General features: G+C 42.1%; 1 protein-coding gene across 6 annotated transcripts in view; it reads right to left on the reverse strand.

The window, feature by feature from the left end:
• Window positions 1-2360: 2360 nt before the first annotated feature.
• The window catches only part of LOC127009833 (TLC domain-containing protein 3A-like), a 123462-nt gene continuing 107642 nt past the window's right edge, over window positions 2361-18180 (reverse strand). For all 6 annotated transcript variants that reach the window (XM_050883198.1, XM_050883200.1, XM_050883201.1 and 3 more), the window contains exons 4-5: window positions 11551-11670; window positions 2361-6802 (exon numbers count right to left, since the gene is read on the reverse strand). In XM_050883198.1, the coding sequence (XP_050739155.1) occupies window positions 6659-6802; window positions 11551-11670 (264 nt within the window). In that variant the 3' untranslated portion in view covers window positions 2361-6658. The remainder of the gene's footprint in view (window positions 6803-11550; window positions 11671-18180) is intronic.

Below are 18180 nucleotides of genomic sequence, written 5' to 3' on the forward strand. Positions count from 1 at the left end.
TAAATAAATGTTTAATTTACAAGTTTTTCCCACTTATACGCGATATTTTATGGAGTGGCCACCATATGTCTCACGCAACTGGACTCACACGGCGCCGCGGCCTAACAGCTAAGCTCAGTTCTTTCTGCGCGCCACTTGAACAACAATACAGTACCCACGGTGCCACGCTACTCAACGATAGGTATGGGCAATTAACGGTACCAGTACCGGTACTAACGGTACCAGGTATACGGTACGGTACCGGTACCAATACTAGCCAGGCGCTCATGCTGTCCCTCATTTCTTTCTCAGACGAGTGAGGCTGAGACTGAGTGCCTGATTGGATATGTCGGTGATAAGATATTCTCTCTCTCTCTCTCTCTCTCTCTCTCCACTGAATGTATTACGCGCACCTTTTCACATAAAAAATGCCTGAAAGTTTAGCCCTGCGCGTTATACGCCGAATGTACAAATTTTTAATGATTTTATTCTTCTTTGGGTTGTTTTTAAGGGTCTGTGTTTCGTCTTATCCAATAACAACGGCAAACTTACCTTTATTATTGTTAATGATCCTTCATAGTCCAAAGCTGTCTTATAATATGTTACCATAGAATACAGGGCGATCAAATAACTACTATAAAAAAATGAAATCGGTGGAGCATCGCCCATGCCTTGCCGTTATCCCGTTTTCCCGTCGGGCGCCATTTGTATATCTTGATCTTGATGTCACAGCTGGCTTACGATTGTATGACTAAGGAGCGGTACAAGCTACATAAAAAAAAACATATTGGAAAAAAATAGCCATGTGTTCATTATTAATTATTAATATTAGTGAGAATAATGGGGTAAATATGATATCAGAAACTGAACATCATGAGTCTTGTACGAGGAGTTATTTCACGCCCGGCCGCCATTTGCATTGTTTACAAACCACACAACCACACCCACACAACAAACAGCTGCATGCCGCGTGTCACCAGAACCGCGTGAATTGTGTCTTGCCTAGTTGTCTGTCATAACCTACGAGTGACTGTGAGAATAATATGCTTATTATGATCTCAGAAGCTGTACATAATCAGTATGTACGAGGAAATATTTCTCGCAACACCAGCCCGGCCGCCATTTGCATTGTTTGAAAACCACACAACTACACCCACACAACAAACAGCTGCATGCCGCGTGTCACCAGAACCGTGTGAATTGTGTCTTGCCTAGTTGTCTGTCATAACCTACGAGTGATGGTGGGAATAATATGCTTATTATGATATCAGAAGCTGTGCATCATCAGTATGTACGGGGATGTATTTCTGACAACACAAGCCCGGCCGCCATTTTCATTGCTTTACTCAAGGACACTTGTCAATTCAAGCAGTAAAGATTACACTTAAAACATATAAATTTCGGAAAACTGTACATTGTCAATGTTCTTTAACCCGTACATATTTCTGAGCATTTTAAGAACTCTTTTTTTTCAAAGTTTGGGGTGCGCGTTATACGCCGCAAAATATGGTATTTATTTTTCGAGAGAAACCTACCTCTTGTTTGATTTACATTGTTTTTGATTTACGCGACCTCTTCAAGAACGCAATACTCGCGTAAATCGAGAGTTACCTGTACCTGATGAAACTAAAGAAGATTTACAAAAAAAACAATGGTTTTATTGATGTTTTTTTTTGGTTTAAACCAGCGGTGTCAAACTCATGGCCCGCGGGATAGTCATAAATGGCCCGCAGTATCACGGTAACTTCAATCTTGTCAATGTATTTTCTACCCTTGTTGGCCCCCATGACGGCACTTCAGAGTATGAATTGGCCCTCCAAGGGTTTTGAGTTTGACACCCCTGGTTTAAACCACCAACCTTGCTTTACATAATTAAAATCTTACATATAATTAAAACCACAATACTGATGAAACTAACAAATATGCACACAAAAGAAAAAAAATGTTTTTATTAGTTGGTTTAAACCACTGTTTTTTTGTATTGGTTTAAACCATTTGTGGCTTAGTGCAGTACAGTATGTTATATGCATTTGCTCAGTAAGTTTCAGAAAACAATAAGTATGAATAAGTATTGTACTACATTTGAATTTACACATAATCTAGCTACCAGTATTTTTCTGTATGCATTGTTGGAAAGGATTTTAAACAATTTAGTTGTTTAGTGAAGTGGCAATATATATATATCTATATAGATATATATATATATATATATATATATATATATATATATATATATATATATATATATATATATATATATATATATATATATATATATATATATACATATATATATATATATATATATATATATATATATATATGTTTGCCACTTCATTAAACAGCAGATAAATTGTTTAAAAAACAGAAAGCTCTCTCTCTCTCTTACAACTGTTTTTGTAGCATGCAACTGGAAAATTAGAAGAGGTCTTTCATGTTTTACTACTCTTTAACATTGCAATTAAAAAGCATGTTAGAGAAGCTGCATTTTGCCTCTTTTACAGACTGTATGAAGATTAAATGAATATATTGCTAAATCCATCTGTAAATATATCTATAATTCCTTTTCAAACTCATATATGTATATACGGATAGAACTGCAGGAATAAACATACTGAAAAAAAAAAAAAGTGGTTTAAACCAAAAAAAACATGGCTTAAACAAAATAAAAAGTTTAAACCAAAAAAAACATGTTTTTTGTTAAAAAAAAAAAAAAAAAAACATTGGTTTTTGCCAACATTGGCTTTCAGTGATCCTAATTCAATATTCTGTACTTGCTCTACCAATGGTCACATAGTCTTCAACTTAACGTCAAAGGACAGGTAAGGGTATGTACTTTACAATGATGCTTCATTGCATCATATGAGTGAAATAGGAGTGAAGGTATGAAAGGTTGAATTGAGGTATGTTTTTGCCTGAATATGCCTGCCTGGGAGGACAGGCGCGGCAAAACAAGCCCGCGCTTTAAGGGTTAAGAAGAAGGTTGGTATCTTATGCTTCCAAGCTCTGGGCTTATTTAGAGGCTGTACGATGGAGGGGTTAAAGTAATGTTTACTTAATGGGAATTTCGACCTTAGTGCGGCATGTATTCTGTACCTCTGACTCGTTCGCCAGATAGAGGGATGTTTGGGGAACACAGTACTATGCTTAACCCAGTTTCGGGTACTATGGCGCTTGGTACAGTATGATTCTAAGCGCCTCAAATGTAGTAGTAGCAGTAGTAGAAATAGGAGTAGTAGCAGTAGTAGAAATAGTAGTAGTAGCAGTAGTAGTGGTAGTAGAAGTAGCAATGACTAATTGTAGTTGGGAAGTTACAGCAGAAGTAGTGGGCTGTTTTCCTCCCTCAGTCTCATCTGGCCCTTGTTTTCCCTCCTGCCATCAATATTATTTTGCTTTCTTTTCCACCCTGTTTGTCACTCTCTTTATACTGTCATTTGCCCTTAACAGCATGGTGAAGGTGTCCAACCAGTTATGTATTGTGGTGTCTGACGAGAAACTGAGCACATTAATGTGCAGCGGCGTCTGACAGCAAACTGAGCCTTATCATGTAGGCTGTACATTTTCCACAGATAGTGATTGTGAGGCTATAGAACTCAGAATCATATAAAAAGGCAAGCATACTAACTCTATGAATGTGAACAGAAATAAAGCTTAACCTCTACGGGACGGGCCGGGTTGTAATTTCCTGTCTCGCCATACAGGCAAACACGCTCTTATTTTTACTCTTATTTTCATCGACATTCACTTTATCAATACTCTTTAACTAGAGAAACGAGGTGAATGAAATATGCGTTCTGACTATCATTAACTCTTTCTCTTTCAAATGGAATCTTCCCAAATTGTTTATATTCTGTAGTTATTGAGATACAGTGTGTTGAATGGGAGTAATTACTGCAGATATTTGGTGACCGAGTCACTGTGTCCGTTTTCTTTCTCGACTCTGGCTTGCTATGGCTTAGACTAACACGCTGTGGAGGTGTGATAACATTATCACCCCGCACTCCCCTTCCCCTCCCAACTCGTGTTTGTCTTGCTCTCCTCCCTCTTATTCCTCTTCTGCCTGCCCTTCCTTGTGTATGGCCTCTTGCATCACTTCTGGGAGGAGAAGATTCAGCAGAGGAAGAGGATAATGCAAACTCAATCCTCCTCCTGGACCTTGGAGGAGATACAGGTGGAGAAGAACGTAGCGAAGATGTAAGGGGAGCAGAAGGCTGCCTTTTCCAAAGTCTATATATACCAAGTTAAGTCATACACAGCTTTGTGGGAGGACGTTGCTTGGAGCCAAACTAGAGAATGTAGATACTGGGATTTAGAGAGAATGAGGAAAGGCTGACTAATTTAAATCAATCACTTCAACATGCACCTCCCTCACACCCCACACTGCCATTTGTAGGCATTGGAATTAGTCACGCATAGCACAATAAAAAGGCATATTTTTTTCGTCAATGGCTTGCCTGAATGCACGGTGAAAGAAGGCGAGAGACCACATCCAAAGTGCACACACTACCACAGCTTTAGTCACCCGTGAACTGGCGGGTATTTGGATTCAAATGACATCACCACGCTGTTCCACCCCAAACCACCCACTGCGTGTGCTAGAAGCAATTTTGAAGGCAGAGTGACTTGACTTGGCATGTATAGACTTTGGCCTTGTCATTTCCTGCCCACTGGTGGACGGGGCAGTAACAGGTGTGGAAAGTGTCACAGCAGTGCACGTGGTCAGAGCTGGTGGACCTGAGGTGGTTGCCCCATCATCATCGCTACTTGTACTATGCCACTCAGAATCATTGTCACTCCACTCAGAATCACTTTCCAGAGTTACAACAGAAATATCAAGTTCATGTTCTATTGCACTGTCGGAAGGTCTAGCACTCAATTGAGCGATCAGTATGTGATGAATTAGCTATCGGAGTGGACGTAGCCACTGGCCGCACGGACCGACGAACGCAGACATTCCCACTAAGGAAGCCTCAGATGCATTGACTCGATGATAAAAGTACTCAGGACAAGTGTTGACATATTTGGGGAGGAAAAAATTTGAGATAATGGCTAACATGAGTGAAATATAAGCAGAGCAGCAATTGCCGCTTCCCGTCCCACAGGGGTTAATCTCCCACATTTTGTTAGCCGAGGCCAGCCCTATATAGACACCACAAATACAGTGGAATCTACTAATATTTAGTGTATCATTGATCTTAACAATTAGAGCGTACCACTGAGCTCAACATCAAATTCGAAGGATATTCCAGAACGTCACCTCATCATTGAGCCCATCACACTCATGACGTTTCAGAATATCACCCGTCCTCTGAGGGTTAATGGAACTGACAGAGATAGATCACATAATTAAAAGGAATTCACATTCTAAAAATTGTAATGGGTAGGATACATATTTAGGAGGGAGGACAACAGAGGAACAAAATGAGTGACAGACTAGGAAGTAACTGAGAAAAAGACCCAAGGAAAGGAAATTAAGGTTATGAAATGTTTACACTGGAACTGGAAACTAGAGGAGCAGGACAGCAACTAGTGGAGAGACTTGAAAGAGGCCAATACCCTGCAGTGGAGCGATAAAGGCGATGATGATTATTAACCCCTTCCCGGCGGAGGATCTATTTATAAACATTTTGAAATTGAGACTTTTTGTCGGTGCGTCTATATATAGACGTTTGCTCTCATTTGCCCACATTAGATTGTAGTATGGTCTATATATAGAAGATTCCTTACCACTAACAAAATTAACAAAATAAATCGTTATTAGGCATCTCAAACCCCCTGACACTTACTGACATTGCCTCTCAAGGACAGTCACCGCTTGTGCTTTGTCGGTGGTGGATGTGCAACGCTCATCAGCTAACACTGGGAATTTTTGCATTTTGTCTATTTTCTTTTGTTATTATAGTCTATCATGTCAAGGAGAAAGATACCTCTTAAGCTGGAAGAAATGACTTCTTTGGTAGCTGAGGATATAGTTGCTGATTTTTTTAATGATTTTGATGATCCTGATTCATCTACTGTCAGTGATTACACTCTAAACATTCATATAATTTTATAAATATACATATAACCAATCTAACTTAAATAACATCTATATGTAGATTCAAATGTTTGTTCAGTTTTGCAGCAGAGTCAATATATAGACGTTAATCTGGAATGCCCACTTGTGGGGAATCTATATATACATGTATGGATGAAAATCGACAGCGTCTATACAGAGACGATTTTTTTTTTGGTAGTACATACATCTGCCCTGCCGCCGGGAAGGGGTTAAGAAAATCACATGGGAAGTTTGTTTAACCCACCCATCAAGTTAAGATATCCAGTGCAGCCCCTGAAAGTCTCCTTACTAGTGTGACAGGGAGAAGGTCAACAATTTTCCCACAAATAAAATATGTTATGAGAGAGAAAGTAGTTGGAAAGTTTCGTTTAGTCGGCACAACATCTGTGGTCATATGCCGGAGAGAGACAGGAGGGGGAAGGAATTATAGGAGAAGGGAACAGATCCCAAGAGATGGGACACAACCCCCAATTAATACCTGGTACCCATTCACTGCTGGGTGGACAGGGGCGCAGAGTATCGGAAAAGAAGCCCAAATTTTTCCACTCCGCCCGGGAATCGAACCCGGGCTCTTTCGATTGTGAGCCAAGTGTGCTAACCACTGCACCACAAAGCCCCCTGTTATGAAAGGGAGCCGCCGTACCTTGAAGTCTTGAGGCCGAGTCTGCTCAACACAACTCTCATGTTAGTGAAGGGTCCACTAAGCTCCACACAGTAAAAGCAGCCCACAAAGAAGTCTCCCAGCCCGCTCCTGTACACCAGCACCTGAAAAAGAAGTGTTCTATATTTCATCTTATTCAACTAAACCAATTAACCTAAAAACAGTTCCTATTTTATTGATATTCATAAGTAAAGTCATGGTTGGATGATTACGGTTATGTCACAGTGGTTACATGATCTCCGTGTATACTCCACCATGAATGTATACAGAATCTTATTGAAGTCAATCCTTAACATTTGCTTTCTTAACATCCACTGATTTAAATAGAGCTGTCATGCCTCCACTCCTCCTCCTCCTCCCTTCCCTTTTAATTGTCCGTATTCTTTCCCATTTCCCTCCCTACCTCCTGTTCCCTCTCTCCCTCCCCTACCCTCCCTTCCTTTGCCTTCCTGATCTCCACTTCTCTTCTTCCTTTTCCTTTTTCCATTCTTCCCTCTCTTCATCTTCCTACTTTGTTTCCTTTCTATTGATATTTCCTCTTCTCCTCCTCCTCCTCCTCCTCCTTCTTCTTGAGCATTTTTGTAGACAGCCAAAGTGCATCAGGCTCACTGCACACCCTCCCACCACCCTGCTCATGATCATGCTGTTAATGCTGCTTACTTTTCTCTTTTTTAAGCGGGCTTTTTTTCCTACACTGTCTTTTTGTTGCCCTGAAAAAAAAGAAAAAAAAAAAGTTAACCCTGTAGCATCGACAGGCCAAATTTGTAGCTTTACCGTGTACCAGCGAAGGGCCAAATTTGTAGCTTTACCGTGTACCAGCGACGGGCCAAATTTGTAGCTTTACCGTGTACCAGCGACGGGCCAAATTTGTAGCTTTACCGTGTACCAGCGACGGGCCAAATTTGTAGCTTTACCATGTACCAGCGACGGGCCAAATTTGTAGCTTTACCGTGTACCAGCGACGGGCCAAATTTGTAGCTTTACCGTGTACCAGCGACGGGCCAAATTTGTAGCTTTACCATGTACCAGCGACGGGCCAAATTTGTAGCTTTACCGTGTACCAGCGACGGGCCAAATTTGTAGCTTTACCGTGTACCAGCGATGGGCCAAATTTGTAGCTTTACCATGTACCAGCGACAGGCCAAATTTTTGCCATGATATAAACCCCCCAAAATAAATGATGCATAAACTGATCACAAATGCATTAATATATATTATGAAATGGTTTGAGTGAGTGATGTTTTTTTTCTCATTTTCTCGCTTAGAGGGGCCTTTAAGAAACATGATCTCCGCAGCTACCACGTTAACTATTTGTAAGAAATGTGTAAGAAATATACAAAATGCATTCCAAAGGATGTATTTAATAAAACACATATAAATGATCTTATGCACCCAGTACATGTGTATGAAGCTGTTCTAATTACAGGTAGGGAGGGGCAGGTCTATCTGGATGAGGAAAGCAGCGTCCTCAACCTCTATGGGCTGACTTTCTTTTTCTTTCCTGTTTATGCTTCTTTCTTTGGGTAACCAAGGGACCTATCCTCAGTCCAGCCTGTTACCTGGGCTGGTTTAAGGGATGAGTTTGCACCTCCAACCCCAACAAAAAACATATGCTAGCCAAAACCAAGACAGGAAGTAGAGGTTGGGGTCATGGCACGAGCCTTGACCCTGATCCAGTTTTGCTGTGGGGCCTGACCACAAGGCAGGTTCCCCTAATGTATTCACATTCGGGGAGCCTGCTGTCAGTGATGGGCGCAGGGCAAAGCCTACGGGACCCCCACCTTCACCTTCTTGTGCAATGCCTCAAGAGCCATCGTCAGAAAAACAAGGTCAGTGAATCTGGTATTGCCAACAGATGCTCCACAACAACTCTGGTCCACACCTCTGCCTAGTACCCAGTCTGTACAAGTGTTGAAGAATGATGGGGTAAGGACAGCCCTGTCTCACTCCCACATTCATGAGAAAGAAGCTGGACAAGCCCCCCCCACACTTCACAGCACTCTCATTACCACAGTACAGGCCAGTCAATAGACTAACAGCCTTGCAGGAATCTCATTATGTCTGGAGATCCTAGAGAGCCTCAAGATGCACTGAATCAAACGCCTTCTTGAGGTCGACATAGGCTGCAAGCATCCCCCATTAAAATTACTGCTATAGTAGGTTCACTTAAGCTAGATTCCTGGCGCCTAGGCAGATTGGTGAGCTTGCAACTGATTGGCTGCACCGCTCTCTCGCAGACACTCATGTTGGACCACATCTTGTATGCTCGAGTGAGACATGTTTTTTTGTTATATGCCATAGCTCACCTCATATATGAGATAGCCAGTTTTGGTTGACACCATGAGACTCAGCAGTGACTGTAGAATCAAGATGTATTGTAAAAACTACAAAACAAAAAAGAAAATGGTATTACGATGAGTTGAACTGTGAAAATGTTAAAACATGTTCATAACATGTTTTACTTATGCTGGCTGTTTTCAACAGTTGTTCATTTACTGCAGAAATATATTACCACGTTACGTAGGAAAACCTCTCGTGAACACGAAAAGCATGATCAGAATACAGATATTGAAAACACAGTTATTTATAGCAACATGTCACTCGCTGCAACCATCACAGCGCAAGCGACACTCGGCGTGTGGAGGCAGTGAAGTTATACACTAAACAACTGCTGATTAGAAAGTTTTGTTGTATGTATTGATGATGAGGAAACTGACGATGAATGTATGTAACACGCCATTATCTTCTGAGTAAAATCAGAAGGAATAGAGAAATATATATACAGGAGCAGGCTACAGTTATTGCTACATAACATGTTATTCAAAATACTATGTACATCTTTATCCTTACTCATTTTTATTTTGTATTTGACATTACTCACATATTTTGCTACGATGATGAAGCTTATGATGAAAGTAACTTTGTTTTTCCTTCTTTGTAAATAAATAAGGACACTAAGTACTCTACCTCTTGAACACCTTTTATGTGTGAAGGTATCGCTGCAAATACCCAGAACGGAGCAATGATTTCCTCAAAGTTAGTGTTCTATAGCATGAAAATACATATCACTGACAATACCATTTACATGTGATATTCTGATATTCTGTGAAAAGGAAATGTGTCACCACCACACCAACAGAGTGGGAGATCAGCAGTTGCTTAGAGTCTAACTTCACTCTGCCTCCACACGCAGCGTGTCGTGCGCACCGTGATGGTTGCGGGGAGTGACATGTTGCTATAAATAACTCTGTGTTTTCAATATGTGGAGCTTTATCTGTATTCTGATCACACTATCTTGTTCACGAGAGATTTTCCTACGTAATGTGGTAACATATTTCTGCAGTAAATGAGCAACTGTTGAAAACAGCCAGCATAAGTAAACATGTTATAAACATTTTTTAACATCTTCACAGTTCAACTCATCGTAATACCATTTTCTTTTTTGTTTTGTAGAGATTTTACAATGCATCTTGAGTCTACAGCCATTGCTGAGTCTCATGGTGTCAACCAAAACTGGCTATCTCGTATATGAGGTGAGCTATGGCATATAATAAAAAAAACATGTCTCACTCGAGCATGCAAGCTGTGGTCCAACATGAGTGTCTGCAAGAGAGTGGTGCAGCCAATCAGCTGCACCGGCAGGCGGTGGCTGAATTGACAGTAACAGCACCGCGTTCAGGAGGACGCGAGTTCAATCCCCGCCCGGTGCCACCAAGCTGGGATTTTTCAGCCGCCGCCGAGTGGCTTAAAACTACCCACATGCTGTCCAGAAGACCACCTATACACCCGGACTCTAGATTCTAGGATTGAAGATGAGCTCCAGGAGGGCAGCATGAGCCAATGCAAGATGGCGCCACTATAAACACTCGCCTGCGCCAGAACGGGCTGGGCCGACCATCAGGACCCACCGGGAAGAAGCCTTGGGCCGACCATCAGGCCCCACCGGGAAGAAGCCTACCGGCGCTATAGGCCGCGACGTAAAAAAAAAAAAAAAAAAAAAAAAAAAAAAAACTTGCCTAGGCGCCAGGAATCTAGCTTAAGTGAACATGGTTTAGTGCTCCACCAGTATGCTACGTGGTAGGATATGGTCAGTTGTTAATTTACCAGGCATGAACCCAGACTGCTCAGGTCTCTGCAGCTTCAGCAACTGGTTATGAATCTGCACGATCAACAGATGGGCAAGCAACTTGCCTGGCACACTACAGTGTTAGGTGCTGCAGTACTGGCAGTCCCTATTTGCTTTTACCTATTCTTCTCAGGAGGAATGGTGCCACATTGCCATATGGCAGTGAATGCTGCATGCACTCATTGAATATGGCTGCACTTTCAGCATTCAGCAGCTCTGCATTGAATCCTTGTCACAGCTTCTCTGACCAGCATCTGCTACCTGCACCCCAGCAGATGCAAGCTGTCCACTCAGAGGGTCTGCCATGTAAAACTGCTCAGAGTACTCGGCCCCACAAGTCCTCTATCCATCTATGTCTGACACAAGGGAACCATCTGCCATTCAGATACAGAGCTTACCATCCTTGTAAATAATGAACAGCCATGATGACCTACCACACCACTGTTTCACATCCACACCAACTTCAACATATAAATTCTCACTCAGCTCCCTACTCATGCTCACAAAAGCACTCACATGTGTGTAGAAAGACCTGATCCCTTAGAATAAATGCCTCCCACACCATACATCCTCTGAAAATCCAATATACCCTTTTCCAGGCCCATGAATGCAACAAACAGCTTACTGCCCTTTTCTAGGTAGTTCATAACTTATTTGCAGTGCAAAAATCTGGTCCTTACACTGGTTTAAAACTTTCAGTATGAAAATAAAGATCTACATACTCACAGGTACAAGGACAAAAGCCACAACAACATGGTGAAGAACTAAGAGTGTCCTCCGCCTCAGGTAGCTGCATACTCGGTCAATGAACCTCTTGGGAACTTCTGCCAAGCTTGCCAGGTGGACCTGCGGAGAAATTGTTGTGGTCATGGACATAGCCGGGCACGATAACAGAAAACCCTAGCCTCAATAACTGATAACTGATAATGGAAACCCTTATCGGTGAGAACCGATATTCGTTAACTGGAGACACAAATATAGGCAATAACTGATACCCGATATAAATCCACAATTCCGATACTAGCTAGTGATAAGTCCGATAGGCGAAAACGATACTATATTGATATTTCAAATAAAAAAACATAGATGAATTCAAATTTTCATTATCTGTATTTTAGAAAACTTACAAAACCTGAAAACCACACGTTGACACGTACCTATGGACGGTAATATTAGAAACGCCTGCACCGGTGTTGTGTTATTTGGCGTCCCCATCATCCAAAGCTGGCGCTTTTGTTTACAAACACTGGTCTCTCGTGAACTGCGCAGGCTCAGACCAGCAAGCATAGACCTGTACAGTCTCACAAAGCTTTTTAACCCCTTCAATACGATGACGCCTACGTAGGCGTCATGAAGCCCCAGTAGCATATACGATGACGCCTACGTAGGCGTCATATTTATATTCTGTTTCTTCTTCTATTGAGTTGTCCCGTTCTTTGTGTTGGTTACTAAGTAAAGACGCTGTATACTGTCCTTGAAATCCTATTGCTCCTCCCACCATCCTTGTTCCCACCAATCACAAAAAATGAGCTACAGTATGCACTACCTTCTTCCCGCCTTGTGTCTTAAATTAGGAAGTCTCTCTCTCTCTCTCTCTCTCTCTCTCTCTCTCTCTCTCTCTCTCTCTCTCTCTCAGACCCTGAGGCGCCGACCAACGTTGCCAGATTGTCGTACTCGGCCTCCTGTCTGCCAATTTCCGACCCAAAAATCTGTCTGCTCGACCCCAATGATTGGCTTCATATACAGTTATCATTAGAATGGTTAATTATTGGTGTGTTTTGGCAATAGTTATGGCTCAGAAACCGGTAAATACGAGGCTACGAGTATGATAATCTGGCAACGGTGGCGCCGACACCAGCACATCTCGCCCACCTCTCTCTCTCTCTCTCTCGCTGATAATTTCTCGACATTCTTCCTCCTCTACACAATCATCTGCTTTCTCTATTTCTTTCCCCCTTGCCCCTTTCTCCCCTTTCTTTATTTCGCTTTTTTTATTTTATTTCGCGTTGACGCAATTTATATTATGCATAGCAAGTATATGTTGACTCGTCGTGTATGCTGCTTTGCAAATACGGGATACATGTAATGGGGGCTTTCAGCAGCATAATATACGGAGGCGACAAGCAGATACATGCTGGCTCAGGTTTCCCGCGCGCTACCGTGCGCGGCCGAGTACGCCGTATATCAGCCAGGCGGGCTTTTTGAACATCCGGCGCGAAGGGGTTAACCGTAATTAAGAGTTGCTGGAAGGCTGAATCAGACATACAGTACCACTACCACCATCCCCGCTGTTTCTAGAACGACACTCTGTACGAGGTGTATTTATATGTACAGAGTATCGTTCTAGAAACAGCAAGGATGGTGGTACTGTTTGTCTGATTCAGCCTTCCAGCAACTCTTAATGTGTTAAAAAGCTTTGTGAAACTGTACAGGGCTACGCTTACTGATCTAAACATGCGCAGTTCACGAGAGACCAGTGTTTGTAAACAAAAGTGCCAGCTTTTGATGATGGGACACCAAATAACACGTATAACACAGGGTGCCTTCAAAACCATGGCATGCTCACAAACGAATATGGAATATCAAATTTGAGGCAGTGAATAATCATTTTTTGGTTAAAGTTAAATGATTTTTCTCTTTGATATATTGATTTTTGAGTCTAACATAAAAAAAATAACCTAGTGTTCTAATGTTGATGATCTAAGTATGAAATCTTTTCACCGAAGATATTTCATACCCCAAAGTTTTTTCAAACAACACTGGGCTCCCGGGCCACGCATGCGCAGTAGGGAGGAGACAACGTTTTTTTTTTCTGAGGCGGAAAAAAGTAGCGATTATCGCTGGTTTGGTTACAACAGTAACAAAGATACCGATACATATTTAAATAAGTAGCGGATGGCCGATAACCCGATTTTGTTATCATCGATAAAGTATCGCGATAACTTATCACGATAACGCCCAGCAATGGTCATGGACATGTAATAATATGGCTTCTTAGTCTCAACTTACTGCATGTTGTGCACCTTATGGATTGGGTCTTGATGTTACAATATATACTAATTTCATAGTTGTGGCACATTCAGGGGAAGTATCTTCAAGGTGAGGTGCTTAGAGCATATTAATGATTAGCAAATTACCTCCTGTTGTCCTGCAGCACCAGACAACCAGTCACCATTAAACCACTCTCTTTGCCTACATGGCATTATTAATGGCTGACAACTAAGGATCATCCTTTTCTCTTGTAGTGATTTATTAGAACATATGAGGACCTGCGTACAGGAGGGGCTCACCCCACACACCAGCCTTTTTCTTGTTTTCAGGGAAAATACTGCAATTTCCAATCATCCAACTTTTGTAAATAAGGTAGAATGTTCCGTGGTAAAACAGGTTTTCCTGGCATATCACTTTGCGCCAAGCGAGCAGAGGCGGCTCAAATAGCATAAACATCACGTGTCGACTGGCCAATCAGCACGCCGCGTTTACTCTTAGGCTGCTTCTTAGCCAATCACGCACACCCAGCCAAACCCCAGCACGTGTCATGCCTGCCTAACAGTTGTGTAAACACCATTGCAATGCTGTGTTGTTTGTGCATTAATAATGGATTTACCAATCAATGCCAGCTAAATGTCTTAGAGATTTGTTTTACCCCCCCTACCACTGGCCCCGCCACCACACACCTGCCGGATAAACTCCACTGCCGCCGCCTCATCACCTGACCCACCCTAAAAGCTGACCCCTCATACCATTCTTTATTTTTCCCTAGATACAGTAACAATGCCTTTGAAGAAGTGTTCATTATGTTCAAGTAATTTCTCCTCCCATTTCTTTATAGTCATTCTTCCGTCTGCAGGATGTCCCTATGGAAACAAAATTCCAGGAGCAAGGCTTGAAGCTGGCAGCTGGCCAGGATAAAATTACTGAATTAACCCGGCCAGTTGAGGGTTTACAGGAATTTGTCCAGACGATCATTGGTGTATCTTCCACTACTGCTGCACCTTCATCCACTTGCCCTGCAATCCACGCCTCGACAACAGCTGAAAGTGCATCGTCACAGGTCTGGCAGAGGTGGTCCTGATAGTACAGGCTTCATTACAGTGAAAGGAGGTGCCAGACCTGCCCAGCATGATATTTACCAAACACATTGGTTCAAAAGATTCACTATATCAGAAGAAGAGGAGGAGCAGCAAAGCACTTTCTTGGTTGGGAATTCCATGCTTTGCCACCATGAGGGTGAATTCTGTGGAAGAGCGTCCCGACAAAGGAACATCCATTGTTACCCTGGAGCTGGTGTTGATGACATTACAGCTGCATTCAAAGAGGTCTCTGCCGAGGCTTATAATGACCCTCTTTTTGTTCTTCACGCAGGTACTAATGACGTCTACAAGACCCGGTCAGAGGAACTGCAGGTTAATTACCGTAGGCCAGGGCACGGTACGGTACGGTAATATTTTTTGTAATTCGAACCTTAGCAAAACACCAAACCGTACCTGGAAAATGACTCCGTACTGTACTATTACGATACATTACCGTACCATAATTTCATACATGTTTTTGTACCCCCCAAATACAAGGGCTATGCACACTCGGCAGACACGAAACAGAGCAGACGTGCAGAGAAACGGTCCTCACCCCACTCCCTGTGCTGGGATCAGCTGATCGCCGGCACCTGTTGTAGTGGTATTTACACCACTACAACAGGGGTATCAGAGTTGCTCCCGCAACTCTGATACCCCTTACTTGACGAGATAATACCTTGCCTTTAGGAAGGACAGAGGGGGACTAGGAGCCTGATATGCTTAGAAATACAGTCGTCCCTCAAATAGTATGGTTTCCAACAGTACGGTTTCGGTTTGATACAGATTGTCATAGATTTTTTTATGATTTTAAAATTTCCCGCTCGTCGTTCGAGAAAGGTATTCACCTTGCAGAACAATTCAGATTTAGGAGAAGTTACGTTTTGGTATGAGTTAAGTTGCGGTAAGGAGAGGATACCACACGAATGAGAGGAGTGTTCGCTGCATCTATCATAGTGTAAAAGAAATTCTTGCCGCAGCAACTGCCAGTGCTGCAAGAGTAAAGATAAAGGCCGTCCTTTTCTGTTTGTTCATAAATTAACCTATTATAAACATAAGTAGGCATTTTCTTACCTTAAACAAGAAATTGGTGGCCAGGAGTGGGCACTCCTATGGAATCCAGATCCCGCCTGGCTCAGTTTCTATCCACAGGCGAAAGTTGTCAGTTATGCATTTTCTGCTGTAGTGTTACCACACTTGGCAAACGATCCATCCTGGCAGTGCTCCCTTCCACATTGTCAGTGAGCGAGCCATGTCACACACTCACACTCTCTCTTACTCTCTCTACCACAATTTCTATTGCTCTCTAAATCATACTTGAAATTAGATACGGAGCGGTAATTGCGGAGATTGACTCCGCGCCTCCAAAATACGATATTAAACCTCAATTTTATGTAGTTTTGGGACGCAGATTTAAACTACTCCAACTGAACTTAAAATAACCTGACCTCTAACTTGGGAGGCTTCGCCCCCCTCGACCCCCCCAGCGTGATAACACTGCACTGTGACTGCAGCAGAAAATGCATAACTGGCAACTTGGGCCCGTGGGTGACATGAGCCAGGCAGAACCCGGATTCCATAGGAGTGCGCAGGAGTGTTTCTAGGGGGGGCACTAATTTTATATGGATTTTCGAATAGTACGGGGGTCCTGGGTCCCTAACCCCCGTACTGTCTGAGGGATGACTGTACATCTGATGGTATTATCAGATTGTAAATAATCATAAAAAAACACAGTATACCTGAAAATACTTCCTACTGTGTTATAACAAGTGCAAGATCGATCAATAAAGTTGATCGGCCCGTATCTCAAAATATAAGTTATTCCCCTTCTAAAATCTATTTTGGAGCCAGTTTTAGCTTGATTTCAATTAAACAAAAACAAATAAGCAGAGGAATATTTTTTTCATCCGATGTCCGTTACTGCTTTCTCGATATATGAGAGCTGTCATTTTGTATTAATATTTTCTTGGTCAAAAAAATCGAAAAAATGCTAAAATAAAAAAAATCTAATGATGGAGAAACAATTCACATCAAAACGTGTCTTAATCATAAAAAAATGAGGGTTGTGGGGCCAATAATAACGCCAGAATAACACTCGTAAGTTTCGGAAGGGGCTGTTGGGGGCTGGCGGGGTTGGGGGCTAGAATGGGGCTGAACGTCTAAAATTGATGTACGTGTTTAATGAAGAGATTTTCTATTCTCTTTTTCTATTACTCTCTCGGTCCCACACGTCCTCTGCGTGTATCGAAACACACGAGAAATTAATCACAACAAGGAGAGGGTATTCCCCGGCTGCCTGGGATTGAACCCGCGACCAGTGTGACGGGAGAGCCAATCCTTACCGGGTCGGCCAAAGATTCGCCGAATGGGTTATGGGAGGCTCGCTCATCAGGCCATCACCGCACTACACACGTTGTCAATATTTCATAACATAAAAATCAGAGTGATTCATGCATATTTACCAGAGATATGGCAACACCGTTCCTACCCGGCGCTTGCCTTAAGTGCCTAAAAAAAAAAATAGCAATAGTAATAAAAAAAAACTGAATAAACTTCGGCCAAATCCAAGCCAAGAGGTTAAAATTTGGTGTTGCTACAATGGGTTTAAGTGCCTCAAATTTCACTTACAAACCCTCAGCCCTTAGCGTATTAATGTTATAGATTGTAATAATAATAATAGTAATAATGATAATAATAATAATAATAATAATAATAATAATAATAATAATAATAATAATAATAATAATAATAATAATAATAATAATAATAATAATAATAATAATAAAAATAAATAATGGACCAAGATATTAATGAGAAGAGGCTAATAGCTGATAGTGGCCCAACATCCATCAAGGCAAAATGGCTCTAAATGACAAAGATACAGTCAAGTCGCGTATGACGCGGATTCATAAGGCGCGGTTTCCTATGACGCGGTATGGTTTCAGAACCATGTGTTCAAATCACGCAGTTAAAACCATCTATGACTCAGTTTGTGGTCTCCCCTAGCCAAACGACCGCAGAGTTGCCAGGTTGGATTTTTTTTTTCTGAGGTGGAAAATCTCATGGCGGTTGGGTTGGTTTCTGGGAGGATTTCTCTCTCTCTCTCTCTCTCTCTCTCTCTCTCTCTCTCTCTCTCTCTCTCTCTCTCTCTCTCTCTCTCTCTCTCTCTCTCTCTCTCTTCACAGTGATTTTGTTTGTTTTGATCGTTACCAATGGCGGCAATCGATGGAGGCTATAGTTTTTCACATGAAACTGGCCTATGAGGTAGTGGTGGCTGCAGAGG

This window comes from Eriocheir sinensis, chromosome 42, assembly GCF_024679095.1.
Source record: "Eriocheir sinensis breed Jianghai 21 chromosome 42, ASM2467909v1, whole genome shotgun sequence".
Lineage (NCBI taxonomy): Eukaryota > Metazoa > Arthropoda > Malacostraca > Decapoda > Varunidae > Eriocheir > Eriocheir sinensis.